This window comes from Blennius ocellaris, assembly GCF_963422515.1.
Source record: "Blennius ocellaris genome assembly, chromosome: 11".
NCBI classification, from domain to species: domain Eukaryota; kingdom Metazoa; phylum Chordata; class Actinopteri; order Blenniiformes; family Blenniidae; genus Blennius; species Blennius ocellaris.
In genome coordinates this window covers 2,860,969-2,882,005 of record NC_137660.1, presented here as the reverse complement: position 1 = coordinate 2,882,005, position 21,037 = coordinate 2,860,969, and the positions used below count along the sequence as shown (strand labels likewise).

General features: G+C 45.3%; 1 protein-coding gene across 1 annotated transcript in view; it reads right to left on the bottom strand.

The window, feature by feature from the left end:
• Positions 1 to 9,419, bottom strand: part of slc6a15 (solute carrier family 6 member 15) — a gene marked incomplete at both ends in the record, with an annotated part of 28,779 nt that extends 19,360 nt beyond the window's left edge. Inside the window, one exon of the mRNA XM_080505090.1 lies at positions 9,116 to 9,419. Coding sequence (XP_080361216.1) covers positions 9,116 to 9,419 — 304 coding nt within the window. The remainder of the gene's footprint in view (positions 1 to 9,115) is intronic.
• Positions 9,420 to 21,037: the final 11,618 nt, after the last annotated feature.

Genomic DNA, 21,037 nt, shown 5'->3' with positions numbered 1-21,037 from the left:
CTCCATCTGCCTCCACCTGCCTCCATCTGCCCCCACCTGCCCCATCTGCCCCCATCTGCCCTCATCTGCCCCCACCTGCCTCCACCTGCCTCCATCTGCCCCCACCGGCCCCCATCTGCCTCCATCTGCCCTCATCTGCCTCCACCTGCCCCCACCTGCCTCCACCTGCCCCCATCTGCCTCCATCTGCCCCCACCTGCCTCCACCTGCCCCCATCTGCCTCCATCTGCCCCCATCTGCCCTCATCTGCCCCCATCTGCCTCCATCTGCCCCCACCTGCCTCGACCTGCCTCCACCTGCCTCCATCTGCCCCCACCTGCCTCCACCTGCCTCCATCTGCCCCCACCTGCCCCCACCGGCCTCCATCTGCCCTCATCTGCCTCCATCTGCCCCCACCTGCCTCGACCTGCCTCCATCTGCCCCCATCTGCCTCCACCTGCCCCTATCTGCCTCCATCTGCCCCCACCTGCCCCCACCTGCCTCCACCTGCCCCCATCTGCCCCCACTGGCCCCCACCTGCCTCCATCTGCCCTCACCTGCCCCCACCGGCCCCCATCTGCCTCCATCTGCCCCATCTGCCTCCATCTGCCCCCATCTGCCTCCATCTGCCTCCACCTGCCCCCATCTGCCCCCATCTGCCTCCACCTGCCTCCACCTGCCTCCATCTGCCCCCACCTGCCCCCACCTGCCCCCATCTGCCCCCATCTGCATTTATTCCTACTGAGGAGCTCCAACAATCATAACACCAATTTTCACATATTAACAATACGAGCTTTCATACTGAAATACTTTGTTTTAAGCTCTTTAATAATGACAGACCTACGGTATATTAATTAATGTATCAATTAAATTAATCTTATATGGCAATGAAGAAAGACTTTGATTATCCGTTTGGAATTCTCACTCTCTCTCTTTCTCATTCGCACACACACACACACACACACACACACACACACACACACACACACACACACACACACACACACACACACACACACACACACACACACACACACACACACACACACACACACACACGGTGTGTTCAGTCATTTTGAAAAGCCAGAAGAGACACAAAAGTGTAAAAATAGCTGAGTTCCAGTAGGATTAGTACAAAATGACTTTGTGGTGCAATAAAAGATGGAGGTCAGCTGCTATAAATTAAAGGTATAGTAGAGGATTTTCTTCTTCCGGGTGGACCATCAAAATAACTGGTCCTCCCAACTGTCAATCATTCTGGTGATATATGACGTAAGCCCGTCGTACGTGCTCGTCCCTGCACGCAGCTCACTCCACATGGTTCTCATCATGCCGGTGGCCGACCCGACGCATTATTCTGGGACATTTTTACACAGTTTCACCCCCTCTGGTGCAAATCTTCTTGTAAAGTGAGCTTATGTGAGCGATGTCGACTTGTGACTTGTAAACAGAGCGTGCACGAGGAGAACTGGGCTCGTCACGTCTCTCGCACGCGTTTTAGTAGGCGTTCCGTCTCGGGAGCAGGTACAGCGTTGCGCATGCGCATTTTTTTCAAACGGTGGAGAGGGCGGTTCTTTCCTAAAATTCCTGAAAATCCTCCTGTACACCTTTAAGTAAAAGACGGAGGTCAGCTGCTATAAATATAATTAAAAGACGGAGGTCAGCTGCTATAAATATAAATAAAAGACGGAGGTCAGCTGCTATAACTTAAATAAAAGACGGAGGTCAGCTGCTATAACTTAAATAAAAGACGGAGGTCAGCTGCTATAACTTAAATAAAAGACGGAGGTCAGCTGCTATAACTTAAATAAAAGAGGTCAGCTGCTCTGTCACTGGTCCAATCGGCATCACTGGACGTGTGAGCATGAACTCGTTCTTCTTTAAAGGAAACTTTATCGTGATGAAGACAATGAAGTTTGCTCAGTGAGTTTGATCCTTGTTTCAACACACTGCATTGTTCCACGATCAGGGCGTCTTGTCATGTCCTTCAGCCAGTCTGCTCGTACAAAGAAACACGTGTGTGTTAGTTTCTAATATTAAACCATCTGGTCCTGGTTCACGGAGTACACACTTTGATATCACTCGTCTCGTCTCCATTGTTTGAGGTGAAAAGCTCCTCATATGTTTGGACACTTTGAAGCTTTGAGGAAACAAACTGCCTCCTGAGAAAAGGGACATTTACAGTTTTGTCTCTCCCTCCTAGAAATAGCTTCCAGTCCTTTTTCTACTTTCAGCTCTGCTGTGAGTGAAGAGAAACACTGAACAGTGTTGATTTCTTTCTTTCAATCTTCCTCACGTGGCTCCACAGCCTCTCGTGGCTCCACAGCCTCTCGTGGCTCCACAGCCTCACGTGGCTCCACAGCCTCTCGTGGCTCCACAGCCTCTCGTGGCTCCACAGCCTCTCGTGGCTCCACAGCCTCACGTGGCTCCACAGCCTCTCGTGGCTCCACAGCCTCTCGTGGCTCCACAGCCTCACGTGGCTCCACAGCCACTCGTGGCTCCACAGCCTCTCGTGGCTCCACAGCCACTCGTGGCTCCACAGCCACTCGTGGCTCCACAGCCTCTCGTGGCTCCACAGCCACTCGTGGCTCCACAGCCTCTCGTGGCTCCACAGCCACTCGTGGCTCCACAGCCACTCGTGGCTCCACAGCCTCTCGTGGCTCCACAGCCACTCGTGGCTCCACAGCCTCTCGTGGCTCCACAGCCACTCGTGGCTCCACAGCCTCTCGTGGCTCCACAGCCACTCGTGGCTCCACAGCACCTCTGACGTCCCGGAGCTTGAAACAAAGTGAGTTTTATCCTGAAAATGTGGTTTCGTCACAAAACCTTCAGAGGGAATCTTAATCCAGCAATCACAGGCGACACATTAAACATGTTTTAATATTTGATGAGTGACCCCTCGGTACTCTGCTGAGGCCCAGACCGCCGGGGGGTCCAGGTTCTTTACTTGAGGCCACGAAGGAAGAGTCTGTATGAGGCTGCGTGGCTCCGCTTTGAGACGCTCCACAGCACTTCTTTGTAATGAAGACATGCTTTTGGTTCATCAGCAACTACTAAACAAACTACATGCTACTGTACATGAAAGCTTTATGAACGATTTTTAACCATAAAATGAGCCTTTTAATTAATGTCTTCATGTGAAAGAGAACTTTAATCAGTGTGTTTACGTAGGTTTCTATTATAAACGGCTGTAGAGCTGTTCTATCATTCTACACCTCCATTCCTCCTTCTATCATTCTACACCTCCATTCCTCATTCTATCATTCTACACCTCCATTCCTCCTTCTATCATTCTACACCTCCATTCCTCCTTCTATCATTCCACACCTCCATTCCTCATTCTATCATTCTCCACCTCCATTCCTCATTCTATCATTCTACACCTCCATTCCTCATTCTATCATTCTACACCTCCATTCCTCCTTCTATCATTCTACACCTCCATTCCTCATTCTCCACCTCCATTCCTCGTTCTATCATTCTACACCTCCATTCCTCATTCTATCATTCTACACCTCCATTCCTCCTTCTATCATTCTACACCTCCATTCCTCATTCTCCACCTCCATTCCTCGTTCTATCATTCTACACCTCCATTCCTCATTCTATCATTCTACACCTCCATTCCTCCTTCTATCATTCTACACCTCCATTCCTCCTTCTATCATTCCACACCTCCATTCCTCATTCTATCATTCTCCACCTCCATTCCTCATTCTATCATTCTACACCTCCATTCCTCATTCTATCATTCTACACCTCCATTCCTCCTTCTATCATTCTACACCTCCATTCCTCATTCTCCACCTCCATTCCTCGTTCTATCATTCTACACCTCCATTCCTCATTCTATCATTCTACACCTCCATTCCTCCTTCTATCATTCTACACCTCCATTCCTCATTCTCCACCTCCATTCCTCGTTCTATCATTCTACACCTCCATTCCTCATTCTATCATTCTACACCTCCATTCCTCCTTCTATCATTCTACACCTCCATTCCTCATTCTCCACCTCCATTCCTCGTTCTATCATTCTACACCTCCCTTCCTCATTCTATCATTCTACACCTCCATTCCTCGTTCTATCATTCTACACCTCCATTCCTCGTTCTATCATTCTACACCTCCCTTCCTCATTCTATCATTCTACACCTCCATTCCTTGTTCTATCATTCTACACCTCCATTCTTCCTTCTATCGTTCTACACCTCCATTCCTCATTCTATCATTCTACACCTCCATTCCTCATTCTATCATTCTACACCTCCATTCCTCCTTCTATCATTCTACACCTCCATTCCTCATTCTCCACCTCCATTCCTCGTTCTATCATTCTACACCTCCATTCCTCATTCTATCATTCTACACCTCCCTTCCTCATTCTATCATTCTACACCTCCATTCCTCGTTCTATCATTCTACACCTCCATTCCTCGTTCTATCATTCTACACCTCCCTTCCTCATTCTATCATTCTACACCTCCATTCCTTGTTCTATCATTCTACACCTCCATTCTTCCTTCTATCGTTCTACACCTCCATTCCTCATTCTATCATTCTACACCTCCATTCCTCCTTCTATCATTCTACACCTCCATTCCTCATTCTCCACCTCCATTCCTCGTTCTATCATTCTACACCTCCATTCCTCATTCTATCATTCTACACCTCCCTTCCTCATTCTATCATTCTACACCTCCATTCCTCGTTCTATCATTCTACACCTCCATTCCTCGTTCTATCATTCTACACCTCCCTTCCTCATTCTATCATTCTACACCTCCATTCCTTGTTCTATCATTCTACACCTCCATTCTTCCTTCTATCGTTCTACACCTCCATTCCTCGTTCTATCATTCTACACCTCCATTCCTCATTCTATCATTCTACACCTCCATTCCTCATTCTATCATTCTACACCTCCATTCCTCCTTCTATCATTCTACACCTCCATTCCTCATTCTCCACCTCCATTCCTCGTTCTATCATTCTACACCTCCATTCCTCATTCTATCATTCTACACCTCCATTCCTCCTTCTATCATTCTACACCTCCATTCCTCATTCTCCACCTCCATTCCTCGTTCTATCATTCTACACCTCCATTCCTCATTCTATCATTCTACACCTCCATTCCTCCTTCTATCATTCTACACCTCCATTCCTCATTCTCCACCTCCATTCCTCGTTCTATCATTCTACACCTCCCTTCCTCATTCTATCATTCTACACCTCCATTCCTCGTTCTATCATTCTACACCTCCATTCCTCGTTCTATCATTCTACACCTCCCTTCCTCATTCTATCATTCTACACCTCCATTCCTTGTTCTATCATTCTACACCTCCATTCTTCCTTCTATCGTTCTACACCTCCATTCCTCATTCTATCATTCTACACCTCCATTCCTCATTCTATCATTCTACACCTCCATTCCTCCTTCTATCATTCTACACCTCCATTCCTCATTCTCCACCTCCATTCCTCGTTCTATCATTCTACACCTCCATTCCTCATTCTATCATTCTACACCTCCCTTCCTCATTCTATCATTCTACACCTCCATTCCTCGTTCTATCATTCTACACCTCCATTCCTCGTTCTATCATTCTACACCTCCCTTCCTCATTCTATCATTCTACACCTCCATTCCTTGTTCTATCATTCTACACCTCCATTCTTCCTTCTATCGTTCTACACCTCCATTCCTCATTCTATCATTCTACACCTCCATTCCTCCTTCTATCATTCTACACCTCCATTCCTCATTCTCCACCTCCATTCCTCGTTCTATCATTCTACACCTCCATTCCTCATTCTATCATTCTACACCTCCCTTCCTCATTCTATCATTCTACACCTCCATTCCTCGTTCTATCATTCTACACCTCCATTCCTCGTTCTATCATTCTACACCTCCCTTCCTCATTCTATCATTCTACACCTCCATTCCTTGTTCTATCATTCTACACCTCCATTCTTCCTTCTATCGTTCTACACCTCCATTCCTCGTTCTATCATTCTACACCTCCATTCCTCATTCTATCATTCTACACCTCCATTCCTCATTCTATCATTCTACACCTCCATTCTTCCTTCTATCGTTCTACACCTCCATTCCTCCTGATGTTGAAACGTTTGATTCAGACACGTCCAGAAATAAAGTGAAAGGAGCAGAAATTCACTACGTAATGTCCAAATGGTGAAAAATAAGCCTCAAGCTCATTTATTTACAAAAGAGGAGAGACGTGATTCGGCACTGTTGAGAATTAGTTTGTCTCTTTTTGGACCAAGGAGAGTTTAACATCAGTATTTGACATGCTTTAGTTAGAAAACACCACTATCTAATGTGGTCGGTATTATTTGATCTCAAAGCTGCAGAACAGCAAATATGACAGAATTAATATTTGAGGTTATCATCTAATTTCCACACATTATTTATATATATATATATATATATATATACCGTATTTTCCACCCTATAAGGCACCTAAATACCTCAAATTTTCTCACAAGCTGCCAGTGCGCCTTATAACCCGGTGCACCTTATATATGGAAGAAGTGTTCTACTTGAGACTGCTATTTGACAGCTGAACAACCAGAAGCTTTTATTTTGACAACTCTAACTTCACAACCGGATGTTCAGAGCGGACGACACTCCACACAACACCTTCATCACTCATGGTTGCACACCAACATTCTAACAAACCAAAATAAACTAGATGAAATAATGACTCCCTAAACTGGGGAACAAAAACACATAAACACAATCAACACAACACCAAGCCCAACAACAACCCACAATAACCTCCAACAACACAAAACATGAATTCCCATCATGCCTTGCATCCTGAGCTCCTCAGTGCAGCCGATAGCTGCAATGAATTATGGGAGTTTCTGTTTGTGGTGTTTTAAATGCAATTATTGGGGGTTATATTTGGTTTGTGGTGTCGGTAATAATTGTGTTGTGTTGTGTTTTTGTTGCTTAGTTCATGTAGTTTAGTTTATTACCGGTAGTTGTAAGTTGTCAACCAGTAGTGAAGAAGGTTTTGTGTGTAGTGTCCTCCTGGCATAGGCTGCAGGTAGGACTATCAAAATAAAGCGTGTGCACCTCTCTGGGTGTTAGAATCAGTGGAAAATGTAACCTAATGGCTTTGAGCTATAAAGGTTATGACCACTGGTCTATTCCATGTGCCTTATAATACGGTGTGTTTTATATATGAACAAAGTTGTAAATTATGTCAATCAATGTAGGTGCGCCTTATAATCCAGAAAATACGGTATATATATATATATATTTCTCTATGGCCGCTCTGGGGCTCCATAAAGTATAAATAAATAAATATAAATACTCTTCATTACAGTATTGTAAAAGTTAGCGGAGGTGCGTTAACTTTAAGGCCAAGAGAACACCCGGTGAAAGTGAACTGAGTTTGAAGGAACCATTCGCAGTGGCATCGCCCTGAACCCAGAGGAAGTGAGTTCAGGACTTTCCACTCACACACCTAAAAACATCCAGCGCTCTCCACACGTATCCCTCATGTACGCAATCAATTCAGCCCTGACTCATCTCCAGTTTGTGTTCAGGCAAAGCAGGCAGCAGCTCCATCACTGCTTCTGTCCCCAAACCTCAGCAGTTCTGGCAAATGATTGGACCGGAGACAAACAAAATCTGTAATGTAAATGTGAATTTCGATCCTTTGTTCTTACTGTTGGGACGAAGTGAGCCACTGGTAAGAGGCAAACGCAACAGGAAATTATACAGAATGTTGACTTTTTGTGTTAGTAAATGTATTTTGGCTAACTGGATAACAGACGATGTTCTTTCAAAGATTCAACAGCAGAAAATGGTTCTTAGTTTTGTTTCCCTCGATTTCCTGACCTGTCGGCTGCATCATGAGGATGTTTAAAAGTTGTTTAAAGTTTAAATGTTTAAGACGTGTTTAAAAAAACCTGGGAACCATTCCTGAATTATCCTGGACTTGAGATCTCCTCCATTATTAAAAGAACATTCACATCTTGAATTTTGTACAAGATACTGACTGTATAAATGGGCCAGTTTTTGTTTTTGTTGTTGTTTTTGCTTGTTTTTTGTATGTTCTGTGTAATTTCATTCTGTATTAACTAAAATCAATACATATATATTAGGGAAAAAAACCTAAAAACACATACGCATCAACAGCTCCAGGTATAAACTCCTCTCATACACATATATGGCACCACGCTGAATTAATGAATTGTCTTGTTTGCCTTCATGAGGTCATCTGACAGATATTGTACCCTGAAATACAGCAACAACAAAAGTTTCAAGACATACTTTTAAAATGACAATCGTGTGCAAACTAGCATTTTCCTTCAAGTGCTCCGTGTTAAAGAGCTTCGTGAAGGTCTAAAGTGCTGCAAGTGAGCAAGTGAGCAAGTGAGCAAGTGAGCTGTTCCTTACAATCATCAATAAAGTCACTTTCCTGACACCTTTCATAAAAACAGACTTTAATGTGACGAGCACTGACATGATCAAGATGTCTTCACCTTCATCGGTGCAACATGTGAAAATCCGTCACCATTTTGAAGGTTCTAGAGTTTTTATGGCTTTAGAAAAGTTACTTTATTTAATCTTTATATTTTATTTTATATTTATATTTATTTGTATACGTTTATTTATATTTGAGAGAGGATCTAAAACATCTCTCTTGTGTTAGTGTTAGTCATGTGACCAGCCAATAGCACAAGCCCATCTACGGCGGACAGGCCTGAAAACAACAATAAAGTTATTTTTAGTACATAATAGACAGATTTCAAATAAAGCCAGAGCGTGTTGAACGTTCCTGAAGGAGTCCAGCTCTTCTCCTTGGTCTTTATGCTCTGAGCACTGAAGACACTTCCCTGAAATACCATCAATAATTTGCCTGGACACTTTTTGTGCAGCCTACGGAAGCCCTAAGAGGCCATACCCTAACCCAGGGATGTCCTTACAGTTAAAACTAATCAATTATTAATGAACTAATTTCAATCTTACTCTAAGTCGGGCTCCACTGCACTTCACTGACATCTTTTATCCTTTCATTTCACTCATTTCAAGGCCATTTGTGTTTTCAGTATAACGTCCTGCCACAGTGGTTTTCATGCTAACTTACCTCCTCCATTCTTCTGGCACAGGTAGGGGAAGCGCCACACATTGCCCAGGCCTACAGAGAAGCCCACCTGGGCCAGGATGTACTGGAGCTTGCTGTTCCAGGCGGGGCGTTCCTCCTCCTCCTCGCCCTCAGAGCCCCCCTCCTCAACGTCGCACTCTTTCCCATCTCCGCCACGGTTGTTGATGATCAGTGACGGCTTCTTGAAGGAATCGTCACACGTGTCCTCGTGGGAAAGCAGGTCTTTGACAGACTCCTTGACATCGTCGTCAAGCTCTCTGTTGACGGCCTTGCTGTTTTTGGGCATTTGATAAGGCAAACAAGGGGCGCAGGGGATGGAACGTCTTTGAGTGTGGTTTGCTGGAACCTGACGAGTTGTGAGAGGAAGGGCTGGTGTCTGTGCTGAAAACAAAGACTTTTGAAAAGAACTTTCAGCAACGGGGCTAAAGTGAAGCTGGCTGGGTTTCAAAGTCCTGAAGGGTGTTTGAGACCGTCTGAAGAAGTTGCTGGATCAGAAGGTATTCTTCATTATCACCAAATATCTGGAAGCAGAGAAGCAGAAAGCAAAGTAAAACACCCAAAGAACTCATTGAATTTCCCTCATAGATTGACTGGTTTTCATTAAGGTTTTACATTCAAACTGACAGTGATGTCATCCACAGTAAAAAGAAACTCAACAAAACAAAAACTTCCTATAACAGCACTGTATGAAGACAACAAGAATGTCAAATGTGCTATTTTGCAGTTCATTGTAAGTTGTTGAAATACAATTGTACATATTAGGGACGCACTGATCCAGGTTTCTTCACTTCCGATCCTCATACCCAAATTTGAATATCTGCGATACAGATATCAATCCGATAACAGAGTTGTGTTTGCTTTAATATTATTACTATCATTATTGTTGATTTTATATGAGGCAGTAATAAGCTCGCTACAGGAAAGTATGAAATGTAGGAATGTTTGCATGTTTTTCCAGCTCTAGCAGCACAAATGATTGGGACTATTTTCAGGGAGTTTAGCGTGGAGGAGGACGCAACTTCACCGAGGAGTGAATCTGCTGCTACAGCCTGGAGGAGCTGCTGTTCATTGTTTTGATGGAGGTCAGAGTCGTTCTCCTGGAGAGCTGGAGTTTTAAAACGGTGACGTCTGGCTGCAGAGCGCCACCTGCTGGACAACGGCTTTGCAAACATCCACGTCGATGCTTTACGGTATTTTGAGCATAAAATCTGTCCAAACAGCGACATGTTGTCATGAAAACTCTGACAGCACGGATAGCGCGACTCCCGTAAGCATGCTAGCTGACTGCAAACTTTGGAAAGGATTTCCTGAATCATGACTCCGCCTCTCATTGAGACTCGCCTCCGTTCAGGAAATCCAGTCCACATTTTGCAGCCAGCAGAGCAGAGGAACAGAAACATGTGGACTCGTTTCAGCAGAAGCTCAGAAGAAGCTTCACAGATTGGAAATTTCCAAACCGTGAATTACCTTCATATCGAAACCCGATATAACCCAATATAACCCGATATAACCCAATATAACCCGATACAACCCGATATAACCCAATATAACCCGATATAACCCGATATAACCCGATATAACCCGATATAACCCGATACAACCCGATACAACCCGATATAACCCGATATAACCCGATATAACCCGATACAACCCGATATAACCCGATATAACCCGATATAACCCGATATAACCCGATATAGCCCGATATCACCCGATATAACCCGATATAGCCCGATATAACCCGATATAACCCGATATAACCCGATATAACCCGATATAACCCAATATAACCCGATATAGCCCGATATCACCCGATATAACCCGATATAGCCCGATATAACCCGATATAACCCGATATAACCCGATATAACCCGATATAACCCGATATAACCCGATATAACCCGTGCTGTGTTTGAATCACATGTAACCTGCTGGTCCAATAGGAGAACGTAAAACATCCAAGATGTTGGTGACCAGGATGTGATCTTACAGCGGCTCAGGGGAGGAAAACATGACAAAAACTTTTGAAACCATCGAAAATATGCTATATGGTATATCTTTTTTAAAAATGACACTTTTTGGAAAAACGATGGGAAAGGTTCAGAAACTGGATGGAAGGGTGGCTTTGAGGGGGGACAGCAGGACTACAGCTGACACTTATAAACACTGCATCAGTTTGGACTTTGACAATGTTCCAGAAGACGCTGGGTTTCATACAACACGCTCCAGACAATTCAGTGAGACAAAAGCATCAGGATTCCACGGAGAAACACAAGAGAGCATCAGGATGGTAATGAAACACAAACACAGGAGTGATGCACCGCAGGACCATCAACTGAAACTCTGAGACAGAAACTCTGGTCCAGGACAGGAGTCCCTCCGCCTGCTGCCTGCCTGTCTGCTGCCTGCCTGCCGTCCGTCTGCTGCCTGCCGTCTGCTGCCTGCTGTCTGCTGCCTGCCGTCTGCTGTCTGCCGTCTGCTGCCTGCTGTCTGCTGCCTGCTGCCTGCTGCCTGCCTGCTGTCTGCTGCCTGCCGTCTGCTGCCTGCCTGCTGTCTGCTGCCTGCCTCCTGCTGCCTGCCTGCTGTCTGCTGCCTGCCGTCTGCTGCCTGCCGTCTGCTGCCTGCCGTCTGCTGCCTGCCGTCTGCTGCCTGCCTGCTGTCTGCTGCCTTCTGCCTGCCTGCCTCCTGCTGCCTGCTGCCTGCCTGCTGTCTGCTGCCTGCTGCCTGCCTGCCTCCTGCTGCCTGCCGTCTGCTGCCTGCCTGCTGCCTGCCGTCTGCTGCCTGCCTGCCTCCTGCTGCCTGCCGTCTGCTGCCTGCCTGCTGCCTGCCTGCTGCCTGCCTGCCTCCTGCTGCCTGCCGTCTGCTGCCTGCTGCCTGCTGTCTGCTCCCTGCTGCCTGCTGCCTGCCTGCTGCCTGCTGCCTGCCTGCCTCCTGCTGCCTGCTGCCTGCCTGCTGCCTGCTGCCTGCCTGCCTCCTGCTGCCTGCTGCCTGCTCCCTGCCTGCTGCCTGCTCCCTGCCTGCTGCCTGCTGCCTGCTCCCTGCCTGCTGTCATGTGCATCATTAGCAAGTGGATAAATACATCACCGTGTCTGACGAGAGCACAAAGGATCATCTTCAGGCTCTGCAGCCGTAAGAAGAAGACGAAAGTTCAGCAGTGACGTCAACAACCTGCTGATAAAAAGGCTTTTTTCTGCAGGACTGTCCATACTCTGCAATATGTTGCCGAACGTGCAGGCCACGCCTCCTTCGCAACAGACCACGCCCCCACAACAGGCCACGCCCCCTCACAGCAGCCGTTTGTGAAGCAGCATTTTAACTTTTCAACTGCACAGTTTATTTCTCTCCTCTTGTGCTGTCAGAGATGCAATGCCTCTGAACTGTTTCAGTAATAACAGAGAGTTTTTATACCAGTTTTAACAGCAGGAGCTAACCGCTTTGAGTGATGCGTTCAGGTGCATCACGGCATTTTAATAAGCTGCAGCGCTCGGACAGTCGTGATGTTAGAAGCTAAACATGATTAAAATATGAGTGATAGTGATTAGCGAGCTGGAACACCGTGAAGCTCCTACACAGTTCGGCCAGGACGGTTGTCCTGCACAAACTGATTTGTTTGGCCAGAAGAAGCTCGCCGACAGAAGTGACGCCCAACTTTTGTCTTGTTCTGACGGAGTACCAATTGGCCCTCACCCCGGCACACACCTTATCAGAGGGTGTGCACAAAATAATCTGTCTCTCACTCTCTCTTACTCACTCACACACAAACACTATATAAATAATTACCTACGATGAATCTATTTTGTTAAGAGTTGTGATGATTCTGAAATTAACTCTGTAGGCTAGGTTGTATTGGTTTTAATATAAGGTACTTGTATATTGTGCTTTCATAAGGTTGTAATGTTTAATATTGTGCTTGTTGTAAAGCCCACACAAATGCAAACAGACACCATGTAATGATCATCATTCATTAAAGGTGTTTTGCTGAAAGCTGCAGAGATGAAGGAAGACGCTGGGATTCTTCTACACATTAGAGATAAAGACTGCGTGGCCATGGATGTTCAATACCACAAGTCCGTTGTGCAGCACTGATGTTCCAGAGGTTCCTCTGGGTTCCTTAGTGACCTGAATGTGACTGAAGTGAAATCTGTCTTGTCACTTCAACTGTCAAACCTGATTGCTTGGATGATTGGTGCTTCACTAGCAAGTTGTGTCAATATATCACATGGCTTGAGTCTTAAAGTGTTAACCCTTTGTCAACATGTAGTGCACCTTGCTTCTCAAGGTCGAAACCAGACGCCCAGATCTGATCTTGGTCTACCTGGTCGCCTTCTAACAGGTTCATCACAAGTTACTGGTGAACGTCACAACTTAGTAGTGCTGTTCCATTATGGGAAAAAATCCTAATTACGATTATTTTGGGCAATATTGACATCTTTGAATTTGGAAAAGCATTTATTGAACATGTTTAAAAAAAACTCTCCTGTTAAATATACAAAAATATCTTGTAATGTAGTCGTAAAAATAAACTAAATAAAATAGAATAAGAGATAGATATACATTAATAAATCAGTCCAACATAAATACTTTGACAAATTGTTCCAAACTAAAATAGTGGCGGTGTCGAGCCGATGAACACACGTTCCTCAGCAAGGAACTCTAAACTTTGTTTTTAATTCCAACACACTTCTCACAAACACTTTTCTTTTCTCTCCAACGGAGCTTCACATGGTGGAACCACTAAACTACTTCCTCTCTACAAAATAAAGTTCCCCACCGCCCCACAGTAATTATGACCTGAACTGATCACCACAGTGGGGAACTTTATTTTGTAGAGAGGGGGGGTTTCCTGTCGGTGGTATTCTGGTGTAGCAGCATGTGGCGCTGCTCTCATGCTGGAGAGAAAAGAAGAGTTAGTGAGAAGTGTGGATTCATGGAGGATAAAGTTTAGAGTTCCTTGCTGAACTCCTCCTCTGACTGCCGTTCATCGTCTCTACGTCATCGTTTCTCCTCCATTAGGAGTTCTGAGATCGTCTGGAGCCAAAATCATAATCACGATTAAAATGTGATTAATTGAGCAGCAACATTGTGCTTCATGGGACACAGAGGAGTCCATACGCCAGCCTTGCACTGCTTCAGTCAGTGGAGGGCAGAGACAAGATACTGAAAGGATTCTGTCAGAAGAGACCAACAACTCTGGTGTGGGACAATATTGACCTTGGACAGGAGACATTGGACAGGAGACATTGGCCGGTCAGGGGACTTCCCACCACACAAACAGCATTATGCTGCAAAGTTCAGTCATTGAACAACAGTCAAACCCAAACAGCCACTCCGGAAGTTTCCACAGTCAAAGCAACCCTCCCGTCCCCCTGGACCTGCACCAGGGACCCCAGAACCTGTCCCATCAGGACCGAGGTTCTCTGCAGACACCGTAGAGATTGAAGACGGAGCCTGCTGCACTAAGTGAACTCAATCATATCTGCTCAGTTCATTGATGCTGACAGACGCAGTGTTCCAGTCTGGACAGGTTTCCATACATTGTGTAGGTCCAGCAGTGTGTAAACATCCTTCCTGACAGGGATGAAACAAAACATCCTCTGAAAACGTGTCCATTGAACACAATACAAGCATACAGTGTACTTTCTAAAGAAGTCACGCTGAGCTCTAATAAAAAAAAACCACATGTACTGTAAAATGACAAAAACCTCTATTGTTAAAAGAAGAAAAGAATCAGCAACTGTAAACACTGTAAATAACAAGCAGTGCTGTTACAGTGATGTGTGTGTTTGTGTGGTAAAGTTCTCCATAGTTGATATGACTGAAGAAGTGTTTTTCCACAAATTTCATGGTCTGAATTAGAGCAGCAACAACCAATCAATAAAATCCATAAAATTCGATTATTAAAAGTGTTGTCAACTAATTTCATTATGGATTCGATGTGTTGCAGGATTTATGCGCCACTCGCCATGTTGCAGAGCCGTTTACTTCCCCTTCAGAGCTTTTTCAATGGTTCCCTCACTGAAAGTTTAAAACCAAGTGACAACCTGCAGAATGAGTTGAACGGAGCGAGGCGGAGGAGGAGGTGGAGGCGGAGGCGGAGGAGGAGGTGGAGGCGGAGGAGGAGGTGGAGGCGGAGGCGGAGGTGGAGGCGGAGGTGGAGGTGGAGGTGGAGGTGGAGGCGGAGGAGGAGGTGGAGGTGGAGGTGGAGGTGGAGGCGGAGGAGGAGGTGGACACTCATGGACATTGGGAGCATGAAGGCGCCTAAAGACTGACACCCTGTCCTGGACCACACGTCACTGAGCACCGACACACATTTAACTGTTAACACACCTGATGAGGACAACCTGCCTGACGAGGACAACCTGCCTCATGAGGACAACCTGCCTCATGAGGACAACCTGCCTGATGAGGACAACCTGCCTGATGAGGACAACCTGCCTGATGAGGACAACCTGTCTCATGAGGACAACCTGCCTGAGGAGGACAACCTGCCTGACGAGGACAACCTGCCTGATGAGGACAACCTGCCTCATGAGGACAACCTGCCTGACGAGGACAACCTGCCTCATGAGGACAACCTGCCTGACGAGGACAACCTGCCTGATGAGGACAACCTGCCTCATGAGGACAACCTGCCTCATGAGGACAACCTGCCTGATGAGGACAACCTGCCTGACGAGGACAACCTGCCTGATGAGGACAACCTGCCTCATGAGGACAACCTGCCTGACGAGGACAACCTGCCTCATGAGGACAACCTGCCTGACGAGGACAACCTGCCTGATGAGGACAACCTGCCTCATGAGGACAACCTGCCTGATGAGGACAACCTGCCTCATGAGGACAACCTGCCTGACGAGGACAACCTGCCTGATGAGGACAACCTGCCTCATGAGGACAACCTCCCTCATGAGGACAACCTGCCTGAGGAGGACAACCTGCCTGACGAGGACAACCTGCCTCATGAGGACAACCTGCCTGATGAGGACAACCTGCCTGAGGAGGACAACCTGCCTGATGAGGACAACCTGCCTGACGAGGACAACCTGCCTGACGAGGACAACCTGCCTCATGAGGACAACCTGCCTGAGGAGGACAACCTGCCTCATGAGGACAACCTGCCTCATGAGGACAACGGACAGGTTTTCCCACTAAACAGCCAAATACTGATTGTTGTAATCTTCAGACGTCGTGGTGTGAGGAAGTTAGTTTTGAGATGTGAAGTATCTGTGAAGCTCTTCTGTCAGTTTGACTTTCCCTTCACAGCAGAGGACATAAGACCTGTGGGACAAAACCCACCAAGAGGCTCCACCTGCTCCCACCAAGCAAGGAGCTTTTAGAGCATTTAGACGAGTTTTATTTTGACATTTCATTGTATTTTGCACCAGAACGTTTCATTAAAATTGACTTTGTGTTGAGATTGTAATCATTTTCAGTTCTAACTGTTTGATCTTGTAAAAATATAGACATTTAATTCAATACACTGTGACCACGACGCAGAAAAACTTATATCAATATTTGACCAGTCTGGTCACTCTGGATGAAACTGGACTGTTTGTGGTCCCTGAAGTACTTTACATCTTATTTAATAATCATCTTATATACATGTGTATGTATGTATTTATAGTGTATACATCTTTGTATTGGTTCATTTATGTACTTTTAAATAACTATAACATATTTGGTGTTTGATTCGTTCAATATAAACTGGTCCTGCAATTTGAAATGTTTTTTGTTTTTGTTTTTTTAACCGATTCCTCAAGTAATGGAAAAAATAATCGACCGATTAATTGATTATTAAAATAATCGTTAGTTGCAGCCTGAGTCTGAATTCACATTTCATGGTAATAGTAATAAAAGACTTGTCTAAAATGTTTTCATGGATATATAAGTGTTAATTTGTGAGCGATGTTAACACAACACAACATCAAACCTTCGTACAGGATTCCTCAATAATTTCTGGCTTTTGTCTGGGATACTTGTAGTGTGTAGTGTCCTGCAGACTGTCCTACAGCACATCCTGCAGACTGTCCTACAGCACATCCTGCAGACTGTCCTACAGCACATCCTGCAGACTGTCCTACAGCACATCCTGCAGACTGTCCTACAGCACATCCTGCAGACTGTCCTACAGCATATCCTGCAGAGTCCTGCAGACTGTCCTGCAGACTGTCCTACAGCACATCCTGCAGACTGTCCTACAGCACATCCTGCAGAGTCCTGCAGACTGTCCTGCAGACTGTCCTACAGCACATCCTGCAGACTGTCCTACAGCACATCCTGCAGAGTCCTGCAGACTGTCCTGCAGACTGTCCTACAGCACATCCTGCAGACTGTCCTACAGCACATCCTGCAGACTGTCCTGCAGACTGTCCTACAGCACATCCTGCAGACTGTCCTGCAGACTGTCCTACAGCACATCCTGCAGACTGTCCTACAGCACAGCCTGCAGAGTCCTGCAGACTGTCCTACAGCACATCCTGCAGACTGTCCTACAGCACATCCTGCAGAGTCCTGCAGACTGTCCTGCAGACCGTCCATGTGTCATATTTCAGTTTTCTTTATTTTCTGCAGGGCCTGAATTTCAGTGAAGGATTGTAGGGATCGCGTATATTTTATTCAATTCCCGCAAATCTGTGTTTCATATGCACCCACAGGGCTGTGTGCGTGTGCGTGTGTGTGTGTGTGTGTGTGTGTGTGTGTGTGTGTGTGTGTGTGTGTGTGTGTGTGTGTGTGTGTGTGTGTGTGTGTGTGTGTGTGTGTGTGTGCATGTAGTCTGCCTGCTGCAGAAAAGCCCTTCAAACCAGTTCGCCATGTAAGTGCGGTCTAAAACCGTCCGTAACTCCACATTTCGCAGCAGATCTGACAGCACCTCTGGGGGTGGTGACGTTTATTCTTTTAGTTTTATTTTTTATGAAAAAAAAAAAGAAAAAGAGTTTTAAACATGCTTGCGTGGCGGCGTGGCAGAGGAGAGAGAAGGCAGCGGGTCGGACGGCGCTCAGGGCAGCGATGAGGGCGACAGTAGAGAGACGAGGGCAGGAAGACCCACACATCAATGGGAGGGGAAATTCTGGAGGAGCAGAGGCGCTAAAACAAGGAGTGCAGACACTAGGAGGAAGGAGGACCTGATGCTGATGTCTGAGCCTGACGCTCCAGCAGGGCCGGAGCTCAGGGGGGCTGAGGGGGCTTCTCCCCCCCCCCCCCCCCCCAACAGCAACATTTCAGGTACAGGTTGTTTTCACACCTCACGGTGTGAATCTCTTTTTATTGAGTTAATGAACGTAGTCCTTGATTCCTTCATCAAACAAATGCCTTGATCTTTCTTTTCATTATATTCTGATGTGTTAACGACCTCTTCAAAAGAAGAATGCCGTTTTTAAATCATTGTAATAAATTACACAGCATGATAAAACAATAAACATTATTATTGTATTATTAAGAATTGGCTGAAATGAAGGCGTTCATCTATTATGAAAAACTAACTAACTTTTTAACGGATTTTTTTTTTAATACCATTTATTTCATTAAAAAAAAGTAATGTGTATAACTTGTATAATGAGGTCTGCGTAACACGTGCACCCGGCGTAACACACAACAGCCTGCAAACAATCAAAGTCTTGAAGTGGAAGGAAATGAAGAAGAGAAGAAACAGAACGGAGGAAAAAGAACAGCAGGGAGACTCACAGCCATGTACATAGTTCAGAGATTGTACAGGCAGTTTTTTTAGGTGGAACAGAGAAACCAAAGAGGAAGTAAAGCGTTTGGAGGCGAGAGAGGAGAAGAACAGCAACAGTACAACTGTTAACATCAGTGAAGCAACAAAACTACAGAAATGTCTGGAGTTCCTACATTGTAGAGAGAAGAAGAGAGAAACACTGTTTGCTGAATCCGTAGGAAGAACATTCTGATCAGATTAACACTTTGTCTTAATGTCAAATCCTGCTGAACTTTTCAGGCTCACAAATATGTTGTTGCTTTAATTTCTGAGCTAATAGCTGGAAAGAAGTGATGGTGAGGAGAGGAGAGGAGAAAGACGAGAGCAGGAGGGAAGAGAAGACTAGAGCAGGAGGGAAGAGAAGACTAGAGCAGGAGGGAAGAGAAGACTAGAGCAGGAGGGAAGAGAAGACTAGAGCAGGAGGGAAGAGAAGACTAGAGCAGGAGGGAAGAGAAGACTAGAGCAGGAGGGAAGAGAAGACTAGAACATGGAGAGGAGAGGAGAAAGACTAGAGCAGGAGGGAAGAGAAGACTAGAACATGGAGAGGAGAGGAGAAAGACTAGAGCAGGAGGGAAGAGAAGACTAGAGCAAGGAGAGGAGACTATAAAGACTAGAACATGAAGAGGAGAGGAGACTATAAAGACTAGAACATGAAGAGAAGAGGAGACTATAAAGACTAGAACATGAAGAGAAGAGGAGACTATAAAGACTAGAACATGAAGAGGAGAGGAGACTATAAAGACTAGAACATGAAGAGAAGAGGAGACTATAAAGACTAGAACATGAAGAGGAGAGGAGACTATAAAGACTAGAGCAGGAAAATGAAGTGGTAGCGCCGTTCTGATTCTAAACAATGTTCTGATTCTAAACAATGTTCTGATTCTAAACAATGTTCTGATTCTAAACAATGTTCAGAATCAGATTCTAAACAATGTTCTGATTCTAAACAATGTTCTGATTCTAAACAATGTTCAGAATCAGATTCTAAACAATGTTCTGATTCTAAACAATGTTCTGATTCTGAACGGCGCTACCACTTCATTTTCCTGCTCTAGTCTTTATAGTCTCTGGATCTGAGTGTCCTACAGAGTGTCCTACTGAACATCCTACAGAGTGTCCGCCAGTGTCCTCCAGAGTGTCCTACTGAGTGTCCTACAGTGTCCTACAGTGTCCTCCAGAGTGTCCTACTGAGTGTCCTACTGAGCGTCCTACTGAGTGTCCTACAGTGTCCTACAGTGTCCTACAGAGTGTCCTACTGAACATCCTACAGAGTGTCCTCCAGAGTGTCCTCCAGAGTGTCCTACAGTGTCCTACAGTGTCCTCCAGAGTGTCCTACTGAGTGTACTACTGAGCGTCCTACTGAGTGCCCTACAGAGTGTCCTACAGAGTGTCCTACTGAACATCCTACAGTGTCCTACAGTGTCCTCCAGAGTGTCCTACTGAGTGTCCTACAGAGTGTCCGACAGAGTGTCCTCCAGAGTGTCCTACTGAGTGTCCTCCAGAACATCCTCCAGTGTCCTCCAGAGTGTCCTCCAGTGTCCTCCAGAGTGTGCTACAGACTCAAACACCAACATTTGACTTTCTACTACCTGATATCATTTGAGCTGAACTTTGAGAAGCAGACTGAGATACTCAGAGTAACTATAGTCTCAGTTATTTGTATTTCCTCAACAACACTACTTCAAGCAGTACTAGTTAAACTAGTTAAACTCATAACAACAACTGTGATCGAGTATTTGTTTCTTTCCTTCTTTCAACTGCTAATTAAATTCTTTTAAAAGATGACTTTAAAAAATGTACCTTTTTGAAAGTCCAAACAACAATAATATCAATCATGAGGGATGAAAAACGTTATTTGAAAAAGATATATGAAATTAAGAGCAAAGAAGGTTCTTTATCTTGACGTGATTTATGTGGAATTAAAGAAGGATTTCTTTTTGCTCTTTAACTAACACTGGGTTTCTTGATGTTCCCTTCTTGCTTTGTCTGAGGAATTATTTCTCACATGGAAATCACATGGCCGTCTGCAACATAGAAATTAATGAATGGATCATTTTCTTTGAGGTCAGTGTTGTGAGGCTGCTGAGGCGGCAGGTCCAAGTCGGGACGATCAGGTTCCTGTGCCGCTGAATAATTTAACTCATTTGCATGCAAACCCAAACACAGTTATCTTACCCCGCAAATCTGACCAG